This window comes from Ascidia mentula, chromosome 4 (genome assembly GCF_947561715.1).
Source record: "Ascidia mentula chromosome 4, kaAscMent1.1, whole genome shotgun sequence".
Taxonomy (NCBI): domain Eukaryota; kingdom Metazoa; phylum Chordata; class Ascidiacea; order Phlebobranchia; family Ascidiidae; genus Ascidia; species Ascidia mentula.
In genome coordinates, this window is record NC_138569.1 from 4,447,954 (window position 1) to 4,470,436 (window position 22,483).

Below are 22,483 nucleotides of genomic sequence, written 5' to 3' on the forward strand. Positions count from 1 at the left end.
TGTTGCATGGAAACTGTTAATGTTACAACAGTTTAACCATCGTTGCAAGTTAATTGGCTGAAAGCAGAGTCCGAAAATTCAGCACATTCAAGTTTGGCACACTGTGCATATTAACGCTTACAACTAAACGAGAAACAATATGGGCACTGAAGTGAGTATTCGAGTGACGTCACGGCACGCCATATGCGTTAGAACAGCACAACCGATTCAGAAATGCTTTTTACGCTCCGGGAATTTTCGTTTCCGAGTTAATTTACATTTAATGACCGGAAGATGTCGATGATGTCATGTTACTTGAAATGCGAACGCGTTTCATTAACTGTAAAGCATGGACCAAGCGTTGACCATGATTGAAGATATCGTGATCAGGTTTTGATTCTGTGGCTAATTGTATTTTCCCTGTAAGGGGGGCACCATGTCTCAAGGTAAAATGTTTTGTAAAGCATGGATTGTGCGACACAAAATGAAAAAGAAACTGTTACCAGTCACAGCACACCGCTCATCCATTGAGGCTGCAACATACGGCAGATCATGCGGAACGCGAGGAGAAAAAGTAATGGTCTATAAAGTGCTACGCTTACCTCCACAAGGTGTTGACTATTGACTGATGCGGTCTGCGGTAGTTGCATTGCGGAAATAAGCTTTAACTTGATGGGACGCAAAGCATATCATGCACACGACGTAACAAATTGTATACTAGGTATTAATTAACAGCCGTTCTATTTTAAAAATTTTTCTCTGACAAAATTTTTATTCTTTCAAACAGAACAAAGTTTATTGTCGTTAATGCTTTGCCGCTGAAACTGCAAGTCCTACTCACACGGAACCATGCTTCAACGAACCGAAAGCGAAGATTGGCAAGATGTTGCTGTGCCCGGATCTGGAAAAGTCCAACCACAGAATAACGGGAGGACCAACATATTCCTCATAATCATCATGGGTGTAATTGCTGTGCTCATGATGGCTTTTGTTTCACGTCCAAAGACCCGATAGCAAGCGCGGCCCGCTGCAAAACAGCGTCGACCGAAAGGGTCCGGTGGTCGGAGTTGCTGAATGTTCGATCAAATAAACGGAAGTGAACGCTATAAGTGAGACTGATGTTCAAGAGTAAACAGACAAATCATGTGAAATAGGCGCGAAGATGCGACTGATTTTTAAACCTTTCATGTCGTAATCATTTATTTTTATTGTATTGGAAGTTGTCTTTCGCTTTGTTCAACATTGCGAAGCTTATTCTCTTCCCAAAGTGATTGTCACTGCTAATTACTGTGAGTTACCGCAGAGCGGTTCATATCTCAATAAACTTGGTTTTGCGACAAATTCGTTGAATGGTTCGAAATTGTTTTCCTGGGTTGTATGCCTGGCGACAGGAAATTATTGCCTGTATTCGGTAACAAATGAATTCAAACAACATCATCACACGTATCACAGGAAGGCAAAACAAATACAACATGAAATTAGCATTTTGTTAAAAAAGAAATATAACAAATATAATTTTATTAGTCGGGACATATGGTCTTTGTGGATAAAACTGCCAATTTTTGAACGCCGCAAAGATAAATGTTGCCACATATATATTTTGGGTCACAATTTCCCGGCTTCGTGGCGGTTAAAATCGGCCAAGTGACTTAAAACTTCCTACACACCTTAAATGACATTTCGAAATTAGGGTTCATTGGAGCAAGACAAGTACACCGGTAATGGACCGATGTTCAAAATAGTCACGTAATGTTGAAAACTTCCTGCACTCTACAAAAACCATTCGTTAACACCCCGACGCTCAAGTTTCGTTTATCATTACATTCTCCCCTACGTCGCGCTGCTAAAAATGCGACGTTGTCCTATGGTTAAACCCCAGTGCGTGAAACACTATCTAGATAAAGCGATTCCTCTTCCACGGTACAAGGGCAACATTCCGCGTGTTGTCTAGCCGAGACGGCTCTTTGCGGGGCATGTTGGGTAAACAACAGGCGCGCCCCACTTGGGTTGGCAAGTTCTGGCTCCCAGCAGGAACTTGTTTTTGCGACGGTTGCGGGATCGCGCGCTGCGCAACTTGTATAGCATTAGATGTTACTGCGTTCAAACAACCCAGCGTGCCCGCATCTCATCCCGTCAAATTTTTTATGCGTGAATTCAGTCAGCTCTCTGATATTAAAAATTGTGTTCGTCACGTTGCAATGGCTTACATCATACAAATTATTTGTCCCCGTGGGTGCTGAAATTTGGCGTTAATTACACGAAGTGACCTAAATACAGCTATTCACAGGCTGAGTCAAAGTTTCAAAAGCTTACTTTCATAAGTCAATCGAAACAATGTTTTTGTTATCAGGGCCGTTCTCAGTGAACACGTTTCACAACTAGGTCATGAGTCGCTTTACTTTGCTAAGCGGCGCTTGTGTTTCAATTTGTAGTAAACAACACTTCGCCCCTTTATGTTATGTTTTTTAAATTAAAGTTTCAATAGACCGTAAAACTTAAGGCTCACTTATGCAAGCTAGTGTAAAAACTTGAAGAATACGGTGGAAAACCACTGCGATGCAATTTCAGTTGAATCTCTTGTATAATCGTAACAAAATCCGCATTTATTCCCGTTACAGCATTTTATTTCACTAACCGAAGGCTTAACAAGTCTGTGACGCAATTCTCATTGAAGTTTTTCGATCACTCGAAAGGAAACCCGACTGCGGTCTGGTGGTCTAAATAAAAACTGTAAATATATCCGTCCTACCAGATGCGTTCTATTAATCACGCCAGATTGTTAGTTTTGAGTTTTTGAAGATGAGGAAATGTTCTGGTCGGCAAATAGAAAAATTGCCGAGAATATATTTCGCCATTTTGGGCGTCGTCAGTTCCTTTGTTTGTTTTTTTAGATCCACACACACAAAAGTAATTTTTGAGTTGAATAATTTATCACGAACCAGTTATCAGCAGCGTGTGTTATACTGATCTGAAAGTTATATGCGTCCTTGTAGTTTTGTTTAACGAATACAATACACCAAACTACACTACCAATCACGTAAAAACGCAGCTGGTGCGGGCTCATGCGTAGGGGAAGTGATAATTGTGTGTATTCTGTTGACGAAAATTCCTGCCGATCCACATCAAGGAAACAATATATTTGTAAAGTTGCAGGCAATATAACTTCCATATTGGATTAACCTGCTGGTGCTTTGATTCAAACATTAACTGTCACGGGTCCAGCGATATCATCGATTCTATTAATATTACGCAGGGTTCATAAGAACCCATACGACACACGGTTATTAGTTGCTATACTTGGGCGTGTTCATGCAAACTGACACATCGCGTATAACGCTCAACACAAAATAGAAAGACGGACTGAAATCAACAACGGGTTGAACGCTAGCTACAGTGACCGAGGGTGCTGAGTCATATATTGGTGAATTCATCAGCTCGGACGATTCTCGAAGCTTTTCTGGCTTCTCCTTCCGCCTTGCCTTTTGACAGTTCATGTTGGGGGGCGCTTGGCGCGTACGGCGCCATTAATGCTCCTGGTCTATGCACGGCGGTATTACTTTTAAAGCGTTTGGAACCGTTAAGTTTCGCAGAAGACTTGTGATTGGTTAAAATGCATTGCACAAACCTAAATGCTTGTGAACCATTGAGAAAAACAGAAGCACGTATATATGAGAAGTGCCACTTGGCCCAAAGACAAACACCATTTCGTCGAATTAATTTAATGAAATCACAAGACCGGAGGGCATCTTGGCGACAGCATGCTAATGTTGACGTTTGTGTTTTGCCTTTTTCTCATATTTTAAAGATGCCACAATGAGACACTTTTGAGTAATTAACAGACAGCTTTTGTGAAATGAATTATAATCGCAAAACTGCGACTGACTAAGGCAAGTGCTCGAACAAGTGCATGCGGTGTTACCTCTTGAAACTTGGACAGTTCAAACAATATCAATCATGTTTTTGACGCATTATCTCATAGAACATGTGTTTGATGGTTCAAATAACACCTCAAATTTGAGAAATGTGCTACAGGAGTATTATTGCGCCACCCAGGGCATGTGCATCACAGCGCAAAGCAATTTTAACAAACTGATGGATTGATGGAGTGTTTTGTTTTGTGGTTTCCCTTTCAGACAATCCAAGATTTTTACTTGCCAATATCAAGTTGAAGCGATTAGTTACTCAAAATTACAACGGAAGCGTAATGAAGTCGTGTCTAATTTGGCACAAACATTTCTCCGAAAATGAACCTATATTTTGTGAGAAGAGAAATGGCGTTTGCACCGACAAAACCACTAAGGGTGTATTGAGTCAGGCACCAATGATTCAACAAATCAAAATAGCCCGATTCCGCGTTTTTTATGGTATTATATGGGCTGCTTCCGTTGCTATAGTTAATTTAAAAATATGTTGTTTTATCTCCTTCAGAAGTTGAATATGGCTGGAGTTATGTCTGATCTCAAGTTCTGTTTTTACATCAAACTATTCGAGAAGTCCCACATAGAACTTCCACTCACTCTGCGTTTCCGCGAAAAAGAATGCGTTGCCGAGGAAGCGGAGTCAGACAACCTGAACCCTTTCACGTCTGCGCAATTTCCAAAGAAAAACCTCAAAGGTGCAACAGAGTCTCCCACACTACCACACAGCAGCGTTGAGAACGCAGTTGCTGTACCTTAATTAGAAACTATGCGTACTTGTGCTCACCTAAAACTAATTTTTGCAACATGGTTTTTTTCTACACTTTCGCATTCTACTTTGCAGATGCCAGGGGTGAATAGTGTTTAGAAGATCTGCACTTGATCATACCTGGAATAAACATGTTGGAACGAACGGAGACAGAGGAATACGAAGACGTCATGCCTAGGTCGTCCAGTGCCAGGCGAAATAATTGTGGAAGGACCAACATTTTTTCCATACTTGTAATGGGAGTGATAGTTCTGCTAATGATTGCTTTCCTATCTCGATATAAAGTACGTTGAACAATCCCATTTTTATGGAACTATGAAAAATACAGAAATGTTCGTGAATGTAACCGTCGCCTGTATATGAAATCTGTAAAGAAGCAAATTGATCATGTCGGATCGTGCTGTCGTTTTATTTGAATGGTCGAGCTTAATAAAGAGATTTTTTGCCAAAATAACTTTTTCAATTAATTTTACATGATGTCTGGCCGCGTCAGCAAGCAACAAACAAACCGAGACGTTAGAAACTTTTTAACAGTTTTCCTTTGTATCAGGCATGAACACAAAGTATGGTTGCAAATGTGTTTTTCTGCTTCATTGGGTGTGCGCATAGCACAACGAGCCAACAATAAAAAATATTTATTGCTTAAAAAAGTGTTCATATACTTTGAAACATATATTTATTTAAATTGAAATAGCCGCAATGAAAACAGTAAATGAAGTTTCTGAATGTACCCGGTTTGACACTTGACCGTCTGGAGTTTAACCGAAACGAGGAAGCAAAGTTGTTTACCCCCTTTGTCTGTACGCCATAATGGTTGGTGCGGTGACGAGTGGATTGTCACAGGGCAAAATTCCCAGGCAACAGCAGACGCGAGGTTCCGCTTTGTTGTGTTGCGGGCATCGCAAGAAGCAGTAAAGGAGTTGCTCAACTTCATCAATAAGGAAGAGGGCTTCTTGCTCCAAATACGTCGATTTCTATTCACTATACGTAAATCGCGGCACTGAAACGCTGATGCGGAACAGTTCTCCGCAAAGCTGTCAGGACGCCTGGCAAATCAATAGTTTGTATATGGTACGTCACACATGTACGTTCAAGTGCTCTTTTGCGCGTCTGAACTTATTTGCATGGAGTGCCTTAAACAGACATCTTCGCTGTCACGTCGGTTTTACCTACCTTAAAAATTATTCTAACATCGCAATTACTGTGAGCACATTACTTTTTGAGCAAGCCAATAGCAAAAGACCTACCTGCATTCCGTATCCATTATAAGGTTAACTTGTACACAGCGTGTTATGCTAGTAAGCTGAAGCTAGTGACGAGGCCATATTAACCATATACGCATGCGTGTGGACCTCAAAATAAATATACTGTACGTGGGAGTTTCACCAACCCACAGAGTGACGTAATTTCGACCGCAATCTACATGTTTGTTAAATAACAAATATACATACTACTTCTATATATATACCGCAGTATGTAGGGCAAACAGTTTAAAAACAGTGTATTGGCGTGACAACACGCTGAAACCAATCACAACGAACGGAGCGTGCGATCGCAAATAGAACAAGCATCTGTTTGAAAAAATTTCACAATAAAAAATAACACCATATTAGCAATTTGACATGCGGGTTTACATGCCTTGCAAATACAAAACACAGTGTGCCTTATTTTTTGATAAAAAACTTTAGACCATTTCGCTACTGTCACGTTTGCTCAGTTTGAGTAAGGCACCATAAATCGTTTTGCCGCTGTCGGTTTTTGAAATTTCGACATAGCACCCCACGCAACAAGTTCATCAATATTGTTCCGCACCATCCATTATAGGTCTTGCATCTCGCAGCTAGAGCTATTTCGACGCTATGGAAATTCGGTCCCCACTTTGGTTTAACGGCCCTTGCGTCTTGATACGAAGGCCATCATAAGCACAGCAATCACTCCCATTATAAGTATGAGAAATATGTTGCTTCGTCCATTTCCGTGCGGCTTTATTTCTGTAGATTTGGGGACAACTTCCTGCCAGTCGTCGTATTCGTCGCTTTCCATTCGCTGTAACATGATGATGAACAGGCAGCAATTTATTGATCTCAAATTTCTTGTTCACAAAGCTGCGAAAACATAACAAAAACGGTTAAGTTTCCAATTGAGCAAAAAATAAAATCTATATCGAAAACCTCCGTTGCAAGCAACTACTCTTGACCGGTAAAAAACAAAACAGCGGTTATACAAACATGAGCATGTGTTATTGCCTGCGCTCTGTGACTGACAAGGAAACAGCGCGTCGAGGAGCATTATATACGCGCTGCCTTTTCTGCCTCGGCGTTCCGCATGGCATGACGCACCGCACAGTGCATCATTTTGTGTGTGGTGACTGATAACTGGGCAGGAGTTTCCTTTGGCTTACAAGCTGTATTTCAGACAGTACGCGATTTCGAAAGTTGCCATTAGAGGAATGGTGGCGTTTGAGAAAAGTCCGGTATGGAAACAGAAACTGGATGTGACAATCATTATTCCCCGCCGCTTCATGATGTAGGCGGTTACTGGTCGGCAATGATATTGCATTTCATGACTTTCGCGGAACTTTCGTCACAGACAATTTGCTTATTAGGTTTTGTTCCGGTGACAGAATTAAAATTGATTGGAAGCGGGAAATTTCGCCACAAAACAAGTGTGATCCAAATTAGTCCGATTTCACGGCAGCCAAATAAATTGTTTTGCCAAATAAGCGGTTTACCCCTAAAATATCAACGGTAATTTCCGTTTACGTGCTGTAGACAGACAAGCAGTACACATCACCACGTAATCAAGGCTTCGGGTATATGATTGCACTTGTATCATCGTGTAGTGCCTGTCTGCCTATATAATCACGCATGACGCCATCGTCCAACAAAGTGGGTTATGACTTAGTGTCAAGAATACTCCAATGACAAAAAAAAACAAGGGCCAACACAAATACAGGCCAAAAAAATTTCCTGTCTCCGGAAAAGGCATTTTTGCGCACGGTAGAGTGCTGAATCGTATATGGTAACTACTGTGATATCACTTTATGTGCGTAAAGCAAAATACTAATGGGAATGATGTCCCGCGATTTGCTTGTTTGGAACAAATAAAATGGCCAGATGATCTTTTTGACCGAAAAATCCAGGGAACGGCAGCAGTTTAAAGGATTTGACTTGGCGTATTCCGCACGAAACCGAACGTATTTTCATTATTTGCTGCAGAAGTTCACCAGCAACTACTGGGTTATGGCAATTGCACGGGGTCGCGGCACACCAACATTGCCAAACAAATTACGCTTTTCGCATGTTTACAGTGCGCAACCACCCGTTTTCGTCTCACGTTTATTACTTCGTAGGCAAACATGGATATCGCTGGATTAAACTGTAAGAAACATATATTATTTTGCCAAGCATTTTGTATTAAAATGTAAAAAAATTACAAACCCAAACTTGTATCTCTATAATATAGCTATATCGTGTTTTATAGAGAAAGGCTTTACATGCAACAGTTCCTAAATAAAGTGTACCATGTGATTTCGCAAAATATTCTGAAAATCACGTACTTGGCTCTTTATCGCTGCATATCTTCCAGGGTCTACACTGTGGACGCGGTGCTTGCAACGTCAAGGGGGCACTTGTTTTTCCCCTTCCGTTCTCAACATCATGCCGTAGCAGTGGATTTATTCACCCGTAAAATTCGAGGAAAAACTTATCGCTCAAAACCCCAGGGACTAACTGTTCCAACGCCAGCCATACACAGCGGTATTATGCCCTTTGAGCAACTAGAGGAATTCTGACGATTTTATCCCCGTTTCTTGCAACATAAAGGGCTTTGTTGTCCCCAGTCACGTGGTGCTGCAAAATCAAGGTACCCGAACTTTTGCAGTAATTCCTACTGCTGGTTATGCAAGGTCAGTTTGCAAGGGCGTTGTGCTGCCGATAACGATCTCACGAAAATTCTTTCGGCATTGGCCGAAAATCGAATTAATATGGACGTTAGTTGTGTGTTGTAACATTATGACAATAAGCAACATGTTTGTCAAAATTCAACATGTTTGTCAAAATTCATGACAGTGCAAATTTTCAGAATTGTTTTGACAAAGAAGACAACGGAAAATTGATAAGTCATGAAATGCGTCATCAAGTTGGGCCCCGATCGCTTTGATACAACACATGGGCATCAGCGACAAGCCACATTATTCGTTTACATTACAGAGGTCGAAGTTCTTTCCAGTGGTCGTGCGACTTGTTTTTTTACCACCACACCATTGGGGTCATTCTCGTTTAGCTAACTGACGCGATCAGTCAGTATTTTCCGCTGGCATTACACAAACAAATCACTTCCTCTACGCACCAAGGCTCTAGTTCAGTGGGGTGTTGTTACGTCATAATGCTTAACAAACGCCCTAAATAAATTCAAACGTAAACAGTCGACAGCGGATGGCCTTGTAGGGACAACACGCTTTGTGCTGATTTATTGTAATTTTGGAAAGATGTGTTTTGTCATTTCAATATTTGTGACTAAATATACTGCAGGGCCAGCTAAACTTGGGAAATATACAAACATATTGTTATGTGTTTGATTCTCCGTCAAATAACAGTGCAGTTGCGGTTGCGAAATTTTGCTTCCGTCATGCTACTACTGGCGCGGAATTTCCTATGTTTTGAATCAATTACACCAAAGTGTGTGTGTGTGTTTACTGTCACCTAAAACATAAAAGCATGGGTTTGCGGTCTGGCGGAGAAACGACCCATTGCGACGTAACAATCGCCCATTAAACACACTCCAGTGACCACTGCATTCGTCATCCGGGGAATGCCCAGCGAAGGGTAAACGGTAAGTCAACAAGATTAGAAGGCGATTGAAATATCTGATTCGCAGTAATGGGTGCCTTTTATGTTGGGCCAAATCCCAAATGACCCGACAAATCTCTAATTTGCTGTAGGATAACTTCACGCACTTTGTGTTTTAAATTTTATTGAGTAGATCTGCTCATTTAATCATTTAGCTTGATTGCAATATGTGCAACTGGCTTCATTGCAATATGTGTGTTTTTAGTTTCGTTTATTTCTCATTGATATTTTTGTGTGTGAAAGACTAATTGCGTTGCTTGTTGCGTTACCTACACGTTAGTTTGCTGTTTTTATGATCCCTGGAGGTGACTGACCCATGCTGTAAGCCTTGATAATCTGCCATTGAATCCCTGGGGTTGCGAAAGGGTATCTGGTAAACATAGGCGAGATTCGATTGACTGAAAGTGAGTGATAAACATTCAATAGCGTGTGACGCCGCGGCAAAAACCACAAACTCGCTCTCAGGAAAGTGCTTTTGTGACGTCACAAAGGGGAATTGCGTCAAATGGATGTTTTCATGTCTCGGACGGTCGTCGACTTTAGGCTGTTTTTGAGATAAACAATCGCTCTGCGCCGCGCTTGTTTTTTTCGACACAGGAAAGCAGTCAGGAATCCAGGGCGTGCGTTTGTCAATCAAATTTACGAGCAGGTCGTTGAAAAACCAACGTCTTTTAAACAACCGTGACACAAAATTAGATTTGCGTAACAAAACACAAACACCGCTTTGCGTGAAAAACACAAACCCATTTGCTTTCTGGTGCATTCTTTACTGCGGAAGAGTTTCTTTGGCGCTGCAAAATCAAGTCTTTTGCAATCACAAACTGTAAATCAACATCCATCAACAATCGTCGTTTGTTATTACATTGGTTCTCCACCAGGGTGACATCTGCAATTTTTGGTTTTCTTTATATATTCACTAATTTTGGGGTTGAACGTCAAAAACGAAATAAGGGCAGCCAAATTACAGGATAGGGCATGGGAAAAGGTTGAGAAACAATGTTAAATGGTTATAATACGATTTATGGACGAGTTACCGGTCTTGCGTTATTTGTGACTTTGTTATAATTTTGTGTGTTGCCAAACTATATAGTGCTTTTCTTTTACGACCATAAATGTCATTTATCGTTGTACAAAATACAACTAAATATTAAATGCGTCCCAATCCCAATGGCCGCTCAGCAGCAAAATTTGCGAAAATAGCCATGAGCCAGTTTTACCGTGCTTGTTTTGAATACTATTTTTATTTTTAACAGCAATATTCTATATATTAATTGGCTCGTTTCTTGAAAAATAGCCTGCTTTTAGTTTGTGCGTCTGTCCTAGTTTTTCATATAATTATAATGTTCATGGAATTGACAGACCGTGGCAGTTAAAAAGTCCGCAAGAATTCCGCTGGAATTCGAGAACTATTGCGTAAAATCCTCCAATAAGGAATGTTTAGTTGTAGCCTTCTGAGTCATCACGAAGAAGCGTACTGCGTTTTTTTGATCCAGGAAGATCGTCTGCCTGCCCATAGTGCACCTACGCAAATGTGTACTCTTGAATTCCTAAACCATATGACCTTAGATAATAATATGTCTACCAACAACAACCTGACTTATTGCTTAAATTGCTTCAGAAATAACGGCTTTAACGCTTGTGCACATTATTAAAATCTTGTAAAGTACGTGTTAAAGGTTTTGCATATTTATTTGCAACCATCAGTACCATATTTCAAAATTTACGAAGAGAATGTTAGGCACAATTTGCAAAAATGACGTGGTTTCAAATCATGTGACTTGAAGAGAAATTGGTTCGCAGGAAATCGCCAAAACCTGAGATCTGCGCGCTTGGTTAGTCATGGGATTTACGTACGGTTGCTTAACTACTCTACGTACGCCACAAAAATTTCACGCTGTTGGGTTGGAGCAAGAACTCAGTGGCACAGAGAACATCGGCACTGTTTACCAAACTTCCGCGCAAAACCGCAACGTAGCGTCTGCACTCAACTTTATAAAGCGCCCGTGGTTGGTGAAAACAAACCGAAAGCTTGCATCAGTTTTTCACAGGATCAAGAAAAACCGTATCCCGTTGTCATGTGATCGGCTCACCAACTTCCTTGAAGGCACTCAGCGGCTGACAAAAGCAAAGTCGGGGAGAATTTGCTGACAAACGACTGGGGTGCAATGAACCATAGACAATGCAGACATGTATATATAACATGTCTATTGTTAATATAATGACGTTTTCTTTTTTACTATCCACAGATAACCTCGTTTTACCGGTTTCCAAGTCATTCTATTTTTTTGTATATATTGTTGAAATATGTTGAAATATGTGGTCATTTGCGCGTGATAACATTGGACGAAACAATAAAACGAAAAAACCCATCTTGTCAGGTCAAGTCAGATATCGTGTACGGTGCACCAATATGCACAAATACTGTCCAATATCGGTATAACGTGTACCTAATGACAGATAATTTTTTTCTGGCTTTCTTTCATATGTTGAATCAGTTTGGGCTACTTACCATTTTTTTACTAATTTCGTTGAGTTTGGGGACATTCTTTTGCTAATGCATTTGAAAAGTGCTTGATTAGATTGCGCCTTAGATTTTTTTTTTTTTAATAACATTTCTTTTATTTTTATTTTACACAAATACGCTACCACCATTCACACGAAAGGGAGCAGAGCGAAAAGTCAAAAAAAAACATGACAAATTAGGTTGAGTACAGATTGCGCCTTAGATTTTTTTTTTTTTTTTTTTTTTTGACCACACCGGGATTTGAACCCAGGACATCCTGGGCACGAATACCGATCAGGTTTTCGTCTTGGTATATGGGTCGGGCCCTTGACCAATGCTGCCAATCACCCGCCAGATTGCGCCTTAGATGACGCCAAACCCACGCGGAACACGACAACAGCGTCATCTTGCGGTAAAATAATGTCCCCTTGACAAATTCGAAAGGTTTGCTCTTATTTTTGCGATTTAACCATCCTTCAAGGCTTAGTCACCTTGATGTCCTTTATTTATCACCTAAAGTAATGAATGTAGAGTTTTTGTCTGTTCTTTGCTCAGATTGTCAAATAATTTAGCTAATTATCAGATATACATATACACAACATGTCATCAAGGCACTAGGGTTTATGTTTTACGATTCAGGTTCGGACAAAATTTTAAAGTCGTATCACATATATTTTACAAGTCCAGTAACATAGCGGCCTCCTATCGTGGTACGACGAACCAGTGGAAAATGGTTGGTATAAACATTTCCTTTTTCTCGCAAAAAAGCACACAAACAACACAAACTACAGTCAAGCGGTTTAACCAATTCAATATACATATCTGGTGCCACAACGCTTGCTTTTTGCTTCTGCTTTTTTGAACATAAAATATATTCGATATGTCAAAAAAACAAGTTTGAAGCAAAAACTATACAAAACGCATAGCTTGATCGTATTAACTAATCTTCTCTAACAAGCATTCTAATTTTCTGATAAGCAAAGTAGGGCCAATAATATGAATTGGACAGTGGCCATCTGTATGCACTTTACACAATTCAATTTTTAGCTTGACATCAGTCTGGTTGCTTCATCCGTTTCCACTTTTGCTCGTCGAAGTTCTACTTTGGCTGTAAACAAAATCACCCCAGCCACTAACATCGTAAAGCATTGTATACTGAGGACAGATATCGGCCCGAAACCTGTATATAAAGCCCTTGTGATTTCAACCAACGTTGTCCCGTATATTCCGTCGACAGTTATAGTCCATAGATTGACAAAGCCCTCGTCGGTCGGAAAGGTGTGCTGTGTTATAAGTTCCATGATAACAACCAGGTTAAGTCGGCTAAAGACTCCTTGTATTATATTGAAAAGTATCATGAGCCACGTGCATTGTTCGTAAAGTGCGATGGAAAAACACACGGACGTCAGGAAGGACAAGGAACCGGTAAATTTAACCAACCGAATGTAGTTCTTGTAAACATCCACCAGCTTTCCACCAATTACAGCTCCGATACAGGTGCCACTCATGAAACTAATTAGATTAATTCCCGACCACAGTCTTGGGTTTACGAACGACAAGGCCTCAAGCATTTGTCCTAAGAAGACGACCTGTGTGATGGATGATTGTAAATTGATGGTGTAGGCCAAAGCTAGAAGAAAATACCAATCTACAAATAATTCTTTCGTCCTCTTCAGAAATTCGATTAAGTTTGCTCGTGGCTCATCGCTTTCACTGGCCCTGTTTCTTCGTTTAAGAGCTTGGGCATGAGTCGGAGGCAACGTCGGTTCATCGGCTGCAAACCAAACTGCCAGGAGAAACAAAACAAAAGCTATCCCAGCACAGGCAAAGTTTAACAAACAGTAGGTTCTCAAACTACTAGAAGGAGTAAGAGTATCAGTCACATTCAACGACTGGTTATAAAATGCTAAATGTTTGTGAATTAGTTGATCTTTATAGGATTCTTTCAAAATTATTGTAGCTCCAGTGTAAACGCCGACAAGGCCGAGTGATAGACCAACAAGAGCACTTCCCACTTCATTATCTGGAAACCATAAAACTGCCAATGTTGCTGGTAATGATTTGTTGATGGCGTTGGCGACTCCAATAATAATTTGTCCGGCAAAAGCCATGGCGAACAACTTATTGTTTAGTAGCGCACTACCAACAAGGATGAAGCTACACGTGATACATGCAGTGGTGAGGATCAGTAGCTTCCGAATTTGCAATTGACGCCTTAAAAACATCCAAGCAAGTGGTGGAGCAGACAACATGGTTCCGATGCAAAACCCAATTTCCATCAGATCAACTTCAGCATATGTGATGTGAAAGAATGCAACCCAATCGCTGTTAAAAATCCCAAAGGCAATATTGAGGTTTTGAAGCATCATCGCAACAGCCACAATGCAGACGATGATCCACCTAACTTCGTACAAGTTTGTGTCTATCATTTTGGAATGCAGGGTTGTCCTTAAGAAAGAGGGCCCTATGTAAATCAACGATATATAGATTTGCTTCACTTTAACCACTGGAAATATACAGTTTATTTCACATTCTCGCTAACTCAATCTTTCCACCCTAATTTCGTAGTAACGTTTTGCGAACAGAAAATTTTGGCTGTGTTCGGTCGTTGCACCGATTAACTAATCGCACATGCCATACCTTTTGTTTGTAGTAAATCATCGGATAATAGGCAATGGATATGTTGTGTAATACTTCCGTCCGTTGTTAAAAGGACGTACGTAGAAAAAAGTTAAGGGATGGGATAAAAATGCTTTTCAGTGTGATTTTCGTAGTTCCTAATTCCTGCCCTGGTGGCTATTTATCAGTGTTCTCGTTTCCAGGGCCTTATTTGCAGGTGATCGTAATACCAATATTCTAACAAAGCGGATCGCGGCGCGTGTAGCATTTTCAACAACAACTTAAGTTTGTAAATTATCCTCTAAATAGCCCTGAAAATTGGTTGTTGATTTTCAGTGGGGAGGATAACATGGTGGACGATGTGAGGTCACAATTCAGGTAACAAAAGAAAGAAAATATGGCCCGGAAAAGTCCTTTCCAGTGTGAAACCGCATGGAATCCAGTCTTAATTTTTAAAACATGGAAAGGAACTAAGCGTGAGATTAGCCATAGTTTCTGCAATAAGCATCTGCTTCCCGTCACGTGGTCAATCAAATCTAACAAAGTGTTTGTGTTTCCCAACCTGACTTCGCTGTAACTCGCAAAGCAGTCACGTGCCGTTTCATGACAAGGCAAATACCATTTTCCAAATGCCGTATGTACGAAGCAAATTAACAATTTGATGCACCCCATATTTAGTGGCAATAAACTCCTATAATGTAACAATGTATAAACTCGTTTTTGTACTCGCTTTTGACATTTTAAACAATCAAGCTAATATGCTTTGGTGTAATTAAACACAGGCTTCCTGTTATAACAAAACAAGTCGGTGGGAAATACTTGGTGTACACATTTATTATATCTCGCATGTAACGCCAAAACGCGAATAACTCACCAAAGTACTGACAGCAATATAAGTCTAAGCAAATTCTTTGGTGGTAAGAGGCCGCATGATTTTGCTTTGCTGCAAATAAATTTTGTGACATTTTTAAACAGAAAATTTTGGAACGTCAAAAAAAAAGGTGAAAAAAATTCTATTAACTCGGTCGAGGTTCTTTTTTAACAAACATCCTACTTTGCGTTTGCCAAAAGTCTGGTTGCTTCAGCTGTTTCAACATCTGCTCGACGAAGCTCTAGTTTGGCTACAAACAAAATTACCATAGCCAATAGCAATATAATACATTGCATAATGAGGACGGACATTGGGCCGAAACCTTTGTATAAAGCCCTTCCAACTGCAACCAACGTTGTCCCGTATATTCCGTCGACAGTTATTGTCCATAAATTGACAAAGCCCTCGTCGGTCGGGAAGGTGTGCTGTGTTATAAGCTCCATCATAACAACCAGGTTAATTCGGCTGAAAACACCTTGGGCAAAGTCGAAAATTATCATGAGCCAGACAGATTGCTCGTAAACTGCGACAGTAAAACATACTGAAGTCAGGAAAAAAAGGCAACTGGTGAATTTAACCAAACGGATGTAGTTCTTAAATACGTTCACTAATTTGCCACCAACTACAGCTCCTAAAACCGATCCGCTCATGTAAGTAATTAGCAAGTAGCACGACCACAGCCTTGGGTTTGTGAACTGCAAGGCCTCAAGCACTTGCTCTAAAAATGTAATTTGTATAATCGATGTTTGCAAATATATGGTAAACGTCAAAGCCAGAAGAGTGTACCAATCTACAAATAATTCTTTCGTCCTCTCCAGAAATTGTATTAAGTTTGCCCGTGGCTCATCGCTTTCACTGGCCTGCTTTATACGTTTAAGAGCTTGGGCATTAGTTGGGGGCAGCGGCGGTTCATCAGCTGCAAACCAAACTGCGAGGAGAAACAAAACAAAAGCTATTCCAGCACAGGCAAAGTTCAACCAACGATAGGTTCTCAAACTACTAGAAGGAGTAAGAGTATCAGTCACATTCAACGACTGGTTATAAAATGCTAAATGTTTGTGAATTAGTTGATCTTTATAGGATTCTTTCAAAATTATTGTAGCTCCAGTGTAAACGCCGACAAGGCCGAGTGATAGACCAACAACAGTTATTCCAAGAGCACTCCCCACTTCATTATCTGGAAACCATAAAACTGCCAATGTTGCTGGTAATGATTTGTTGATGGCGTTGGTGACTCCAATAATAATTTGTCCGGCAAAAGCCATGGCGAACAACTTATTGTTTAGTAGCGCGCTACCAACAAGGATGAAGCTACACGTGATACATGCAGTGGTGAGGATCAGTAGCTTCCGTATTTGCAATTGACGCCTTAAAAACATCCAAGCAAGTGGTGGAGCAGACAACATGGTTCCGATGCAAAACCCAATTTCCATCAGATCAACTTTAGCATATGTGATGTGAAAGAATGCAACCCAATCGCTGTTAAAAATACCAAAGACAATATTGAGGTTTTGAAGCATCATCGCAACAGCCACAATACAGACGATGATCCACCTAACTTTGTACAAGTTTGTGTCTATCATTTTGGAATGCAGGGTTGTCCTTAAGAAAGAGGGCCCTATGTAAATCAACGATATAGATTTGCTTTACTTTAACCACTGGAAATATACAGTTTATTTCACATTCTCGCTAACTCAATCTTTCCACCTCAATTCCTATTTTTCGTGGTAACTTTTTACGAACATAAAATTTTGGCTGTGTTCGGTGGTTGCATCGGTTGACTAATCGCATATGCCATACCTTTTGTTTGCAGTAAATCATCGGATAATAGGCAAAGGATATGTTGTATAATACTTCCGCCCGTTGTTGAAAGGACGTAGGCAGAAAAAAATGAGGGAGGGAAGAAAAATGTGTTTTAGTGTGATTTTCGTAGTTCCTAATTCCTGCCCTGGCCATAATGTATCAGTGTTCTCGTTTCCAAGGCCTGTCTTATTTGCAGATGATCGTAATACCAATATCCTAACAAAGCGGATCGCGGCGCGTGTAGCATTTTCAACAACAACCTAAGTTTGTAAATTATCCTCTAAATAGCCATGAAAATTGGTTGTTGATTTTCAGTGGGGAGGATAACATGGTGGACGATGTGAGGTCACAATTCAGGTAACAAAAGAAAGAAAATATGTCCCGGAAAAGTCCTATTCCAGTGTGAAGCCGCATGGAATCCAGTCTTACTTTTTAAATAGGAAAGGAACAATAGGCGTGAGATCAGCCATAGCTTCCGCAATAAGCATCTGCTTCCCGTCACGTGGTCAATCAAATCTAACAAAGTGTTTGTGTTTCCCAACCTGACTTCGCTGTAACTCGCAAAGCAGTCACGTGACGTTCCATGACAAGGCAAATATCATTTTCCAAATGCCGTATGTACGAAGCAAATTAACAATTTGATGCACCCCATATTTAGTGGGAATAAACTACTATAATGTTACAATGTATTAACTCGTTTTTGTACTCGCTTATGACATTTTAAACAATCAAGCTAATATGCTTTGGTGTGATTAAACACAGGCTTCCTGTCATAACAAAACAAGTCGGCGGAAAATACTTGGTGTACACATTTATTATATCTCGCATGTAACGCCAAAACGCAAACAACTCACCAAAGTACTGACAGCAATATTAGTTTAAGCAAATTCTTTGATGGTAAGAGGCCGCATGATTTTGTTTTGTTGCAAATAAATTTTGTGACATTTTTAAACAGAAAATTTTGGAACGCCAAACAAAAAGGTGACAAAAATTCTATAGTATAACTCAGTCAAAGTTCCTTTTCAACAAACATCCTACTTTGCGTTTGCCAAAAGTCTGGTTGCTTCAGCTGTTTCAACATCTGCTCGACGAAGCTCTAGTTTGGCTACAAACAAAATCACCATAGCCAACAGCAATATAATACATTGCATAATGAGGACGGACATTGGGCCGAAACCTTTGTATAAAGCCCTTCCGACTGCAACCAACGTTGTCCCGTATATTCCGTCGACAGTTATTGTCCATAAATTGACAAAGCCCTCGTCGGTCGGGAAGGTGTGCTGTGTTATAAGCTCCATCATAACAACCAGGTTAATTCGGCTGAAAACACCTTGGGCAAAGTCGAAAATTATCATGAGCCAGACAGATTGCTCGTAAACTGCGACAGTTAACCCCGTTTACATGACGGTTTAAGACGGCTTCGAAGCTGACTCGCCGATCCGACTCTCTCGTTTTCGGCGAAGAGAAAAAGGCAAGCGTCTTAAGCCGTCTCGGCCTTCGATCTAACGCGGAGAGTGGTTTACGGGACAGCTTAAGCGATTAAGTCAGCTTAAACCCAGTAGCGACAAGTGCCGCGAAGAAGTTAGGATTAGGTAATTTGTTTATGAGGTTGTGCGTTGAGGGTTTGCTGTTTACAATAAATCTTAAAAGTAAGAAACTAGTTCTAGTACAACTACGTGAGTATGCTCTATGCTGCAGGGGCGAGAAGGATGTGCTTACTCGAGTTAATTTTGATAAATACTGCGCAAGTGTTAAATGAATTGTACAAGCATCAAGATACAAAAAAGCAACATTCGTTTTGAGGACCTAAGTTGCATTTTGGAGACCTGAAGGAAATAAATGCATTGCAGGAATGCTGACACTTGCTTGAAAGAAGAATGCACTTGTGTTAACTGTTTTCATTTGCTGCTGGATGTGCTATAATATAACAAGTCAATGCAAACTGGTTGTTTATTCATATTTAGGCTACTGCATCTCAATTATGCAAGGATTATGTGAACAACAATCAACCATAAAATACAAAAGCAGGCTTATGTAAACCTTTTCTGTTTGTCAAAATAAAACAAATATGACAAGAATGCCATGACACATATTAACTATCACATCTTCTGTATATTTGTTTCAAATTAATTAACATTGGGCTGGTATGAAACATTCCATTCAGTCTTTTCTGACACTCAATTGTACATGGGATTACGGGATTAAGACAGCTTCTGAAAAGGATCCTGTGAAGAAGGACAGAGATAATTAATACTACTAAACATGAAATTTTCACTTGAATACTCTTACCATGGTGTAGTTGTGAACACATTCCAGGAAAATGCAGCCTTTTAGTTTAATCATCTATTATATCTGGCAAAGTAAACTCACATTATAATCAAGGACCAATTTGCAGCAACCATTTGCGTAAACTAACTGCCAATAACTTTTCTCTGCATGCTTAGATTAGAAATATTGATAATTTATTTAGTACAGAGTCTGAATTTACAGCCTGTCAGCCCGAGACAGCTTAACTTAAGCTGACTTAAAAGCCCCATGTAAATTCGTCGTTTTCGCGCGTCGAATTTGAAAATCACGTGACCCGGTCACGAGTCGACTTGATGCTCAAGTCGACTTGGCCATGTAAACAGGGTTAGTAAAACATACTGAAGCCAGGAAAAAAAGGCAACTTGTGAATTTAACCAAACGGATGTAGTTCTTAAATACGTTCACTAATTTGCCACCAACTACAGCTCCTAAAACCGATCCGCTCATGTAAGTAATTAGCAAGTAGCCCGACCACAGCCTTGGGTTTGTGAACTGCAAGGCCTCAAGCACTTGCTCTAAAAATGTCATTTGTATAATCGATGTTTGCAAATATATGGTAAACGTCAAAGCCAGAAGAGTGTACCAATCTACAAATAATTCTTTCGTCCTCTCCAGAAATTGTATTAAGTTTGCCCGCGGCTCATCGCTTTCACTGGCCTGCTTTATACGTTTAAGAGCTTGGGCATTAGTTGGGGGCAGCGGCGGTTCATCAGCTGCAAACCAAACTGCGAGGAGAAACAAAACAAAAGCTATCCCAGCACAGGCAAAGTTCAACCAACGATAGGTTCTCAAAATACTAGAAGGAGTAGAAATATCAGTCAGATTCAACGACTGATTTACTTTCACTGGCAAACTATTGGAGGTGAAACCATTGAATTCAAGTTTAGGCGTTTCCTCTTCAATTATTGTAGTCCCAATGTAAACGGAGACAAGGCCGAGTGATAAACCACCAACGGTTATTCCAAGAGCACTTCCCACTTCATTATCATGGAAACCACAAAACTGCCAATGTTGCTGGTAGTGATTTGTTGATGGCGTTGGTGACTCCGAGAATAAATTGACCAACAAAAGCCATAGCGAACAACTTATTGTTTAGTAGCGCGCTACCAACAAAAATAAAGCTACACGTGATACATGCAGTGGTGAGGATCAATAGCTTCCGAATTTTTAATTGGCGCCTTAAAAACATCCAAGCAAGTAGTGGGGCAGACAACATGGTACCAATGAAAAATCCCATTCCCATTAGATCGACTTCAGCATAGGTGATGTGAAAGAATGCAACCCAATCGCTGCTAAAAATGCCAAATGAAAAGTTCAGGCTTTGCAGTGTCAACGCAACAGCCAGAATGCTGACGATGAGCCATCTGGTTTTAAACAGCTTTGTTTCCATCATTTTAACAATACGGACTTGTCTGTTTCAGAAAAGAGTTTGTTTAAGGTACTGTCATTTTTTTTCGTTTTAATCACAAAAACAGCCTTTTGTTTTTCTGATCGTTGACTGATGCTATACCTATTAGCAAATTATCACGAGGCCCTGCAAGCTGATCAAACTGCTTTCGTGATAACTTTTTGTTAATAAACAACGAACGCATTTTTCAGTCATTGCAATCTTGTAACAGCATCACACATTTTGTTTGCATTTAATCAACATGCAGCCTTCGACCACGACAATGATTATTTAACCACCAATCGTTATGAAAAGGACGTGCTGCAGTACGTAGGCTATGTTTTTTTCAATACGCTGCGTCCAGTACGACAGACCTTATAAATACCTGGGCATGAATTTCGGCAACTAAATCATTACAATTTCTCTGTTTTCCTCAAAAATTCCTATCTACGCTCTTAATCAATAGACACAAGAATAAACAAAAATAAACAAGACATATATCGCTAAAACCATACAGATTACAAGCTTTCGTCCTATACTGCAAATAGTTGTATATTACCGATGTTGAAGTGATTTAATTTGCGTAACCCAGTAGAAATTTTGAGGCTTTTGTAGATTTTTTGTTGCTGAAGCGCGTAACGTACAAAATATTGCGACCCTGATTAAACATTTCTGAAATATCACAAAATTTCAAAAGCTTGAATATTCCTTCTTCCCAAAACACCGTCACTACTTTGCGTTGGACAAAAGCTTGAGAGTTTCAGCAGATTCAGCGTCCGCTCGTCGAAATTTCACTTTTGACAAAAACACAATCACCACAGCCACCAACACCATTAAGTATTGCACAATGAGGACAGATAGCGGACCCAAACTTTTGTACAAACCTCTTCCGATCGCGTGATACATGAAGTGGTGAGGATCATTAGCTTCCGAATTTGCAATAGATGCCTTAAAAACATCTAAGCAAGTGGGACAGACAACATGGTTTCGATGCAAAACCCCATTCCTATCAGATCAACTTTAGCATATGTGATGTGAAACAATGCAACCCAATCGCTGTTAAAAATCCCAAAGGCAATTTTAGGTTTTGAAGCATCATCGCAACAGCCACAATGCAGACTATGAATCACCTAACTTTGTACAAGTTTGTGTCTATAATTTCAGAATGCAGGGTTGTCCTTAAGAAAGAGGGCGCTATGTAAATCGACGATATATAGATTTGCATCATTTTAACCACTGGAAATATACAGTTTATTTCACATTCTCGCTATCTCAATCTTTCCACCTCAATTTTCTGGTAGGTCCTGTGTGTTCAATTATTTTTCGTGGTAACTTTTTGCGAACATAAAATTTTAGCTGTGTTCGGTCGTTGCATCGGTTAACTAATCGCACATGTCATACCTTTTGTTTGCAGTAAATCATCGGATAATAGACAATGGATATGTTGTATAATACTTCCGTCCGTTGTTGAAAGGACG

The 22,483-nt window shown here is 40.1% G+C and overlaps 2 protein-coding genes across 2 annotated transcripts; both read right to left on the bottom strand.

The window, feature by feature from the left end:
* Nucleotides 1-13,061: 13,061 nt before the first annotated feature.
* Nucleotides 13,062-14,447, bottom strand: LOC145897843 (choline/ethanolamine transporter flvcr2a-like). Its single transcript, XM_082986295.1, has one exon. It carries the CDS (start codon nucleotides 14,445-14,447, stop codon nucleotides 13,062-13,064), a length of 1,386 nt encoding a protein of 461 aa, XP_082842421.1.
* Nucleotides 14,448-15,687: 1,240 nt separating this feature from the next.
* LOC145897844 (choline/ethanolamine transporter flvcr2b-like) lies at nucleotides 15,688-17,091 on the bottom strand. The gene has a single exon (XM_082986296.1). It carries the CDS (start codon nucleotides 17,089-17,091, stop codon nucleotides 15,688-15,690), a length of 1,404 nt encoding a protein of 467 aa, XP_082842422.1.
* Nucleotides 17,092-22,483: the final 5,392 nt, after the last annotated feature.

Excerpts from the sequence above, each read along its gene's own strand:
- LOC145897843 (XM_082986295.1), bottom strand. The coding sequence starts at position 14,447 with ATGATAGACACAAACTTGTACGAAGTTAGGTGGATCATCGTCTGCATT.
- LOC145897844 (XM_082986296.1), bottom strand. The coding sequence starts at position 17,091 with ATGATAGACACAAACTTGTACAAAGTTAGGTGGATCATCGTCTGTATT.